This window comes from Octodon degus, unplaced genomic scaffold (assembly GCF_000260255.1).
Source record: "Octodon degus isolate 3935 unplaced genomic scaffold, OctDeg1.0 scaffold00116, whole genome shotgun sequence".
Lineage (NCBI taxonomy): Eukaryota > Metazoa > Chordata > Mammalia > Rodentia > Octodontidae > Octodon > Octodon degus.
The window spans coordinates 7,227,429-7,238,257 of record NW_004524692.1 but is presented as its reverse complement, the minus strand read 5'-3'; the positions used below and the strand labels follow the sequence as shown (position 1 = coordinate 7,238,257).

Sequence of the window (10,829 nt, the reverse complement as noted above, 5' to 3'; positions counted from 1 at the left end):
TGTTCTGGGCTCCGACTGTGGAGCGAGCTTTCCTGTCTCTCCAGAGGAGGATGGCCATGTGGTTCCTGTGTCTTTTGCTTCTCTGGAAAGGTAAGTGGGGCAGGCCCCTCCCCAGCTCCCCTTGCCAGACCTCTAGGACCTCTTCAGCCAGGCCAAGTGAAAACTCAAGAGCTAAGGCAGAGCAGAGAAGAGTGAAGCAAGACCTTGGGAACCACTTAAAGCTAGGCAGACACACAGGGAAGCAGGGCCCTGAGTGGAAGAGGCAGCAGGTCTAGGAGCTGCCAAGCCCATGACACTCAAGCTGTGCTATGTGGCCCAAGACAAGGAGAACTGAGCCAGTGGAACTGTTGATTTAAAGAGAAAGTTGGATCGTGAGGACCTCCAGTGTCAACATGTGAACAGCCTACATGCAGCCTGGGCAGAGTAGAGGAATGGAGGGCAGGGTTGCATGGGGTTCCCTCCCACCTGAGAAGTCTGTGGGAAAGCTAGGGTTCTACAAGCAGCCTGCAAAAGGGCAAGTGGGGGTTAAGCAGGGAGAAGTGGGAGAAGGTTAAGTGCGGCCCACTGAATGTGAATGTGCCCAACAATGGGGTGACATTGGAATGGTTAAAATGTGGGTCTCCTCAAACCTGCAGAATCCCCTCCCTGTCTTCTGATGCCTGTATTCCCCTCCTTGATTAGCAAATACTCAATATGATGTAAGTCAGCCACTGCAAGGTCAAGGATGGGGGTCATGGGGTGTGATAGGAACCAAGACATTGTTTATATCAGAGACTCTTAGAGACTTTGAGGTTGCTCTGTGCAGTGTCTGCTCCCAAGTTCCTGACACCAAAGGTTCCCAAGGACCCTCCTGATGTCTTTATTTTTAATGTGTATGAACATTCACACCTTATTCTTCAAAAATACCTCAGTGTGTTTGATTCACAAAATAATTCAATCACTGGACATGTAAGGATATTGTTCTAGACACTAGACATATGGATTTTTAAATATTTTATATATGCTAAACAGATACACTACCACCAAACTGTATCCTCAGGTATTAAATAATTCTTTAAAAATGTCTTCTTGTCAAATGAGATCCATACAGTGGATCTGTGCAGCCCTCTGGTTTTACCGAAGCTTAGAGAGGGGGATGATATTCGGAAGGTCACATAGCTGGCTTGTGGCAGAGCCAGGACAGAATAGAGCACAGGTCTCCAAAGAGATCCAGTGCAATTCTCCATCTGTGCTGGCTTCACTTTGTGCTAACTGTGAAGCCATCGTCCATCAGGATGGAGAGGACAGGGACTAGGAAGGGCAGTAAGGCAGACGAGGACCTGGGTGGTTGTCACCGCATGAGGAATCAAGCAGAGCACCTTTCCTTAACCAACTCTTAGCACATCTGCCCTTACTTGACTCTACACCCCAGTGCAGATTGCTGTGCGCAGATATGAGGTGCATGTTAAGCAAATTCAGTACAATTCACTGAGCTTTTCTGTAGGCTGCTTCTAAACAGAGTGAACAAAGAAGAAAAAAAGGAAATTGTCCTTGAAGACCTCACAGGCTGGGGGCAGACACTGTCTCAGATAGACAATAACATTGAAAGGCCACGGTAGTCCTGGTGCTGAACCCTGATCACTGCGGGAACACAGAGAAAGAGGCTGTGACCAGCAGGAAGGTCTGGGAACACTGGAGCAGGTGGTAACACCTGCAGGTTGAATGGAAATGAGCTGGGGAAAATGGGGAGTGTGTTTCAAAAGGAGGTGTCTCGCTCACATCTCAAATTCAAATACAGTTTTGACAAAACTCAACAACTGGCCATCTCACCATCACTCCCTCTTGTGTGTTCCTTCTCCCGTTTCAGTTCCACTGGCACTCACTGGCATCTGGGGTTAGGGGCCATATCCCCAACTTCCTTGTCTCCTTCCCTCCCTAGATCTAATCCATCGCCAACCCTCCCTGACTATCACACCATCTTAATCTCAGTACTCCAGTCTCTCCCACTTCTTCGCATGCTCCTGGCCCCCTTCCTCAGCTTACCCTCTCCCTGAGTTACTATAATCATCCTCAGTCTTGCCCTATCTCCAAGGTACACTCCACACCTCTGCTGGAATGGTCTTCCTAATTATGAACCTAATTGTGTCACCCTCTTGCTTAAGAATCTATCCAAGAGGTAGTTTTGCTCTGACAACAGCCAAGCTCCAAGGCTGCTTTCAGGGCCAAGCATGCAGCGTCATTTCCTCCACCCCCTGCAGAGAACACTTTCTGTTCCCCATGCACAGCCCTCTCCCTGGGGCCTGTGTACTTGCTGTTCCCTATCTGGTCCCTGCTCCAGGGAGCCCTCCTGCCGGGTCTGATTGATTCTGTTCCTCCTCCGGGTCTCAGTTTAACCATTTCCTCTCTGAGTCCCTCAAGGCTGATGAGTGTCCCCGTCTCCCTACCTGTGTTCTGCCAGGACACCCCATTCTTCCTGCCATGGTACTTGATGTTATTTATTTTGATTGTTTGTCTGAGCACAGTGGCTGGGTTCCCGTCCTGCCTGTTTGGTCCTCATTCCCTGGCATGGTGTTCCCACCCTCAGTGGAGGCCTTATGGGTGGATACAGCCCTTCCAGCTGTGTGCAGCATGGGGAGGTAGAGCGTGAGCCGGCAGTAACTGGTCTCTGTCTTTCCATCACTACTCCCCATTGCAGTTGCAGGTGCCCAAGTGCTGAGCAAGGTGGGGGGCTCTGTGCTGCTGGCAGCAGAGCAGCCCCCTGGTTTCCAAGTCCGCGAGGCCATCTGGCGATCACTCTGGCCTTTGGAGGAGCTCTTGGCCACGTGTTTTCGGGGCTCCCTTGAGACACTGTACCACTCCCGCTTCCTGGGCCGAGCCCAGCTGCATCACAACCTCAGCCTGGAGCTCGGTCCCCTACAGGCTGGGGACAGTGGCAACTTCTCCGTGCTCATAGTGGACACCAGTGGCCGGACCTTGACCCGTACCCTGCAGCTCAAGGTGTATGGTGAGTGCACCCCACCCTGGCTTCTTCCGCTCCTCTCAGAAAACACAGACTGGGCCCCACCAGCTGGAAGAACCAGATTCCAAAACCTCTGGCCTCAGGCCATGTGTCCAACTCAGGGAACAGCTGGTGCTTCAGTCGCAGCTAAGAAAATCCCCCACATGCTCCCCTGCAAGATCCTACCTGGGCAGCTGAGCTTTGCCATCCTGCAGTCCTTGTCTGAACTCCAACTGGATCGCTTCCTGGCTCTGTGGCCTTGGACACAGTGCTCAGCCTTCCTGACCTTCATTTTCCTCATTTATTTAGTAAGCATCCCAGTATTATCCTGCATAACACCAGCAAGGCAAAATACAGTGTGTCTGAAAAGGAATGTAGAATAGAGCCTGACCTGGCTGCCAGTTCTGAGGTGTCCTCAGAGATGACAACACACGGCATTATCTCATCCACCAGAGGAAGAAAAAGTGTTGCATATTAGACTACAATATAACTGACTTTTACATACAAATTAAATTCAAATTAGACTAGAAGTTTCAAGTGTGCTTCATCCATTCATTTATTTGCTTGTTTATGCATTTATTTATTTTTATTACTAGAGATTGACTCCAGCCCTGCTCTTCCTCTGACATACACTACCAGCCCCATATGCCTGAAAGAGGTCTCTTAGAGAGTCTAACTATGTATTTTTCATGGATTTTCTCAGTCATTCATCATTGCAAAACAAACCAGCTCACAACTTAAGGGCTAAAACCAACTCTTTATCTTTTATAACTTCTTTGGTTGGCAGACCCAGCTGGGTGGACCTTCTGGTCCCAGGAGGATCTAGGACATGATGAATCATTCACACAGAGCTGCTGACACCCCAGCTGGAATGGCTGAATTAGTTAGGGACAGGATAGGTCTCTTTTTCCCCCAACAACTCCTCCTCCACCTACACACACTTTTGCTGGTCAAGAAAGATTAACTGCTTAGCCCTATTAATTTACCCAAGGATTTGGGAAAGACTTGTGAGTGACCCCTCACCTCTGCTTCAGTAAAACCTCAGAGTAAGGAGGGAGTGGTCTGATGGAAGAATGAAAAGTAGGGATAGAGGTTGAGGGGAGGGAAGCAGAGAGGGAGAAAGGCTGCGAGCAATCTCAGAACTGTCCGGGACCTCAAGAAGCAGCTACCTAGATGCCCCCGGTGGCCAGGCAGGGTGCAGATGTCCAATTAAAGACAGCCCTTCCGGCTCTGGGAAACCTTCAGCCAGGGTGCAGGGTGTCGTTCTGTGACAAGCACAATGTTGGTTGGGTCTCAGCGCCCTGCAGCCCTCTGAGTCCAATGCCCTTGTGCAATGAACAACCTGGGGCAGCCACACCTGCAGCCCTGAGCCTTGTCCCCATTCTGAGTCTCAGCCGCTGCACATGTGAAACGAGGACATTGAATGTGGTAATGCATGCAGCACCCACACCGCTAAGCTCTCAAAGGCCTTGTTCTCAGCATCTGAATTACAGATTTCAAGGAAATTGCTGTTTTATTGCTTCCAAATACATAGCGTGATTAGAACTAATTGCAGGAAGCTGCCAAGCAGCCGTCCTTAGGAGCTCTGCTTTGACAATAGATAAGACTGATTTGAATTAGCGGATCAGTTACTAGAAATGTCAATGGGTATTTCCACTGCGCCTGCTCATGTTTGGAAGCAGCTTGTCCTCTTAAGTGGTGTAAACATCCCCCCAGTAATCTTTGTTTATACTATTAGTGTGCCCAGCAAATCATTTCTCTCTTTTTTTTTTCCATATCACAAATCTCACCAGATTGAGCTGACATTAATGAGATTTTATTCTGCTTGACTTTGGAATGCTGTCAGAGACCGAGCCCTCCCATTGTGGCCAGAATGCTCTCCCACTGGCCCTGACAGCACAGAGATTTACTCATCAATCTCTTTAGGAACACAAAGCCACCATTTAGGACACCAGGACACCAGTTTGTTCAATGGCCCAGATATCATGCACCTCCTGGCCAGTGCTCGACAGAGAAGGTTATCAGGATAACAAACCAGAGCCCCTACCTGTGGGCTCCCCTTCATAGCATTCTACACCCTTGAAATTATTTCCTTAGCATTCATAATCCCTTGTCAGCTGGGAAAGTCCAAGAATGTGTTTGTTTCCTTGCCTGACTTAATAAATACTTGTCATCGCTTGCTGACTAACACATGGTAAGGGAAGCGCTGTGAAGAGAGTGTGTGGAGCAAAAAATGCCACGCCTGGAATATCAGGGAAGACTTCATAGTCGAAGCATTAAGCGATGGGTCCAGGTGGGCCTTGAGGGATACATAGGAGTTTTCTAGGAAGGCAGCAAAGAAAAACAAACATACGTACATACAAGCTATGTAGAAGCATGAAGGTCATAAAACAGCATGGCATGATTGGGAGCACTGACAATTTATTAGGATGAACAGGGAAGATAAGCAGGAGGTATAGCTACAGAGGCTGACACTAATCATTTCATGGGGCCGAAAAAAAAAAAAAGTTAGGGGAACAACTTGCTCGGGCCTCCCTCCTGTCCCTCTCTTGGACAGGAGCTTTCTTTCTCTCAATAAATATATTCTGCTCATAAAAGAAAGAAATCATTTCATGAAAGATTTCAAATAGAAGATTAAGGACTTATCAATCCTGTGAGCTCAGGCACCAGGGATTTGATTCCCCAGCCTGCTATCTGGCCGCACCCCCAGGGTGCACTGAGACTACAATTGAGATTGGGCATGGTGACATGCGTCTGTAATCCCAGCTCTTGGGAGGCTGTAAACAGGCAGATCACTACAAGTAGGATCTAGTAGTGAGACCCTGAACATTCTGTACACACCTCCCTAAAATACAAAAAAAAAAAAAAAAATCCTGTAAGCAGAGAAAAGCCAAGCAAGGTCTTAGAACACCCGCTCTCCTGTTTTTGCACAGATGCGGTTCCCAGGCCCACAGTTCAAGTCTTCATCGCTGTGGAAGATAATGCTCAGCCTCCCAATACCTGCCAGGTCTTCTTGTCCTGCTGGGCCCCCAACATCAGTGACATAACCTACAGCTGGCGACGGGAAGGAATGATGGACTTTGATGTTGGAAGGCACGGCCTCTTCACAGACCAACAGGTACTGAGTCTTTCTCTGGGACTGAGGGACAAGGATACGGCCTATTCCTGCATTGTCTCCAACCCCGTCAGCTGGGACTCAGCCACAGTCACCCCCTGGGAGAGCTGCCATCGTGAAGCAGGTATGCCAAGGGCTGGTGGTCAGTGGCTAAGGGATTAGGAAGCAGGAAGCCCACCTCTGATGCCACCCCTCACATCCAGCTTCAGGGAAGTCCTCCTACAAAGATATGCTGCTGGTGGTGGTGCCTGTCTCACTGTTCCTGTTGCTGGTGGGTGTGTTCTCCGTGCGGTACAGTGGCCCCTGCTCAGGTAGGCATCCTGCTCAGTGGGCATGAGTATGTTGGGAGGAGGTGGGCTCAAAGCTCTTCCTTAGCTTCAGGCAACCTGCCTCACACTTCTCCTGCTGCAGCTCTTAGCCCCTCCATCTCACATTTTGTTTTCCAACCAGACTGAACTGCTTGGCATTTCTTTCAAAATTCTCTGGTAATCCACTCTCTTACATGCATCTCCAGGCCTTTGCATTCTATTCCCTCTGCTTAGAACAAATTGCCATGATTTTCCACACCTCCCCTTGCCTATTTGACTGTCTCCTATTCAACCTGCCAAATGGGTATGCCTTAGGGATCCTGCCCTAACCTTCCCTTATGACTCACCTTTAGGCAGGCTAATATGCCCCCTTTCAGTACTGTAGACTAAACCCAGGGCCTTCACTCTGAGGCACATCGCCAGCCCTTTTTATTTTGAGGCAAGGTCTCACTAAGTTGCTGAGTTGCCCAGGCTAAGCTCAAATTTGTGTCCTCCTGCCTCAGCCTCTGAGAGTGCTGGGATTCTGAAATTACAGGCATGTGCTATGACACTTGACTAATGTCCTTCCTTTAATCTCCACTGTGTGGCCAAATCACAGAATTCATTATACCTATCCTCCCATTAATTCTGAGCCCCTTCAAAGGCAAAGGCTGTATCACTAGAGTATACCCAGTTGTTCCAAGAATATAACAGTTTCTGGGAACATAGCTGGTATTGTAAGCATTTGTTGAGTGAATCCCAACCCCTTCTCACCTACAGTTCCTAGGAAATGGCTCCCTGGGAGAAGCTCCCTGGCTAGTGGCTGCAATGGCACTTTCTTGAGAATAGGAAGGAAGGGAAAACTCAGAGCTCAGAGCAAGTTCTGAGCTTTACATCTAGCTTAGCACCCTCCTCTGCCTTTGCTCCAGGATGCTCCATCCCCACAAGAACCACCCAACTTTCTGGGCTCTGTGGCTGCATCCTTGCCTGTCAGGGTAGGTTTGCTGGTCCTGGGATCAGCGGGAAGAAGCACTGAGACCTCCTCTCAGTGGGCGTGTCCTAGAAAATGGAGTCTAGACCCAGCCACTAAGTATGGGGGAAGGGAGGGGAAGTGGGATTGCTAGGTCCCTGCGGACAGGAAGCGCAGGAGAAGCAGCTGCTGCTGTGCTCACTAGACGTTCTCTCTATTTGAGAGAGTCTGGCCCTGGCCCTTCACTCCCAAGAGCCTCCAGGATTTGTGCTAAGAATAGAAATGAGGAAAAAAAAGAGCAGCTTTATTGAGGTATAATTCACATATGGTATTTAAAGTGCGCAGTGTGGTGGTTTTCAGTATATCCACAGAGCTGGGGACCCATCACCACAACCAGCTTGAGAACACTTCCATTTACTCCAAAAAGAAACCCTGTAACCTCATAGTCACCACTTCCCGGTGCTGCCAGTCCTTTCACAGCCCTTGGTAGCTACAAGCTACTCTCTGTGTCTATACATTTGTCTATTGTGGACATTTTGTGTAAATGGAATCACATGGCTCTTTACAACTCGCTTCTTTTGCTTAACCTAATGTTCGCAAGTTTCAGAAAAGAGCAGCTTGGACCCAACCACTTGGGACAGTTAAAGGGCGCCACACAGGGGGTGCAGAGGCTGGCCCCAGCTCTGGTATGTTGCTACAGGTCATTTAACCAGGTGCATCACAGCCCTATCTTTCTATACCTTGTGTATCCCAATGTATACCCAGGTGCAGAACAAGGTTAGACATTAGGAAGAACTTCCGTTCTTAAAGGATCTCCTTTTTCAAGATTTTGGAAACAAAGGAGAGATGTACCTTTGCCTAAGGTAACCTTGTATCAGAAAACAAGATTCAGAGGCCTCGGGCCAAGCCAAGTATGTCAAGATTCCCAACACTAATGAGGGAAACTTTCAATGTTGAAAGAATAACTTCATTTATGATCTTCCTACCAGGGAAAAAGAACGACCATACTGATGAAGTGGCTCCAGAGACAGAGAACCCCCTTGTGTAGGAAGTGCCCTGAGAGACAGGATAAGCTGACACCTGGGGCTTGAAAAGCCTCCCTGTCCAAGCACATGATGCCCCAGGACACAGCCCCATAAAGATAACCACAGTCCTCCTATCTTCAAGGAGACTCCCGTTCCACTTCCAACGACCATGCGGAACAGCTGTCACACTAGAAGGACAAAAGGCACTGGCCTACACTTCCATGATTCTCCCCTTTGACACTCTGCTCTGCGCTGGCCCTGATGGGCCTAACAAAACATTCCCTCAAGAACACTGGAAGTTCTCCAGGATCCACAGAGATATTGGTTGTCCAAGCATCCACTCCCCCACCACTACCCATGAAGTATTGCCCAACTGCACCAAAAGATTGCCTATAGCCTGCCTCCTGGACTCCAAAAGACATTGGACATCAGCACTAGCAAGAAAACTGAATCACACCCTGCATCTCCAGCTCCAGATGGTCAAGGTCTTGTCATAAGAAATGTCCACAGTAGGCGCAGGTGAGAGGGGAGGCAAAGGTTTCTCTTTCTGGCCTGAACAACATTCAGGTCACCTGAGTTTGTAGTCCCTTAAAGCAAATTGCAGCTATAGATGACCAATGATGATCTACATCCATGGTCAGAATGAGAGCCACCAAAGAGTAGGCATCTTCAGAGCTGGGGAGATAGCTCAATAGAATAAGAACTTGCCTGGCAAGTGTAAGGGCCTGAGTACAATCCCCGGTTCTGCCAAAAAATAAAAAACAGACCAAAGAGTAGGCATCTTCACCATTTCCATTCACCTTCACATATCCTAAAGGATCTTGGGAGGTTCTGCCTTCATTCACTAGCACAGTTGCTGGGAAATGAGGGACTGAATTAGCCAACAGGAAGTTCTTATGCAACTTGGAGCAAAGCAGCTGAGCTCAGGAGAATTCTTTATCCTTGATACTTAAAGAGGGAAGAACCAGGAAAAGGAGGAGAGTTGTGGAGGGGAAGGATGCGGAAGCATTTTAGAAGCTTCCACATTGACTTTCAGAAGCAATTAAAGAAGCCCTCCCCCCACCTCCAAATGCAACAGGAAAAACAAAGAATCTGGTGCTCAAGGGAAGATGGTCAGTATCACTTTGACACACGGGATGGAAAATGTTATTGTGGCCACATCTGGAGCATACACTGTGCCACTGAGGAACTCCATCTGGAAAAGCTCTGGACTTTTTATTGCCACTGGAAAAAACTTGATGAGCTAAATTCACATTCAGGGATTAGTAGTTAAAAAGCTTATATGGTTATTCCCACTAAAGTGAAACTGGATATTATTCTGGGGACTCATTCAAGTCTTGATAATAGAAAGGGAGGAAGCATTGCAGAAATAGGATAAGTTTGGGGTATTTGTCCACGGTGGCTTTAGTCTCTCGCCTTGGTATGTCAGTATTGTCTTAGGAACTCCTCCCTCCTCCCAGGGTCCCAGGAAGATGTCACTTTGGGTGAAGAACCAGCACAACTGGCTCCCAGGATCACATCACCACCCCTCCATTTGACTGTTCCTGGCTTTTCCCTTCCTGGCTTGGTCAGAGGTCCCCTGTTGGTCACGTGCTTAGCCTGCAGCCCTTTCCTCCACCCACTTCTCCCCTGTCTCCTTCTCTCAAGCCTACCTGTTGCCAACTCAGGCCCACGTGCAGCCTGCAATAGGTGCTGCCCTCCCCTGTCACCTAGAGGCATTCCTCATGGCTGGCCAATGACTCATACAAACCCAGCAGCTCCCTGAAAGTAATGTGAGAAAGAAAGCTCTAGCAGTGAATCATGATAACTTCTTTAGAAATATACCACTCTCCACCTTTCTTTCCTTGATCCTGGGGCTTTACCTCAAATCAGAAAGGTTCTAAATGGAATAGGACCCATAGTTCTCCCTGCACAAGGGGACTCTTGATGGCCTTGTATGGATGGGGGTTTTGTGATGAGTTGGACTCTTTGAAAAAAACACTGCTCAAATAAACCACCTTTTCCCAGTGATTTTCTATTAACCTTCCAGTGAAATATAAGTGCTTCTGTGAGATCAATTTCTGTGCTAATAAGCACTGAAATTTATGCTTCAAAAGTTGCACCATCACAGATCTGAACTGAGGACTCAGAATATGCTAGGTGTGCATGGAGGCTCTGAGGAATCAAGTGCAAGGCAAAGTCTTGCCCTCATGGAGTCTGGGCTCTAGATCAGAGGGATAAGTGCATGTGGGATGGTGATGGTTTCTGTTAAGGAAGATAAAGCGGAGTAAAGGACTAAGAAGCAATGGGTTGGAAAGGAGTCTATTTTGGATAAGGTGTCACCTTGTGAAGAGATGAGGGTTTGTTTTTTTTTTTTTTTTTTTCCTGATACAGGGTCTCACTACACAGCTCAGACTCATAGTGATTCTCCTGTCTTGGCCTCCCCAGTGCTGGGATTACAGGTTTCAGTGGTTAC

General features: G+C 48.2%; 1 protein-coding gene across 1 annotated transcript; it reads left to right on the top strand.

Annotated features, from left to right (window-relative positions):
* On the top strand, positions 1-10,315 carry Slamf8 (SLAM family member 8). Its single transcript, XM_023699825.1, has 5 exons — positions 1-90; positions 2,675-2,983; positions 5,911-6,216; positions 6,296-6,403; positions 8,339-10,315. Exons 1-5 carry the CDS (start codon positions 51-53, stop codon positions 8,395-8,397), a joined length of 822 nt encoding a protein of 273 aa, XP_023555593.1. The 5' UTR covers positions 1-50; the 3' UTR covers positions 8,398-10,315.
* The last annotated feature ends 514 nt before the right edge of the window (positions 10,316-10,829 follow it).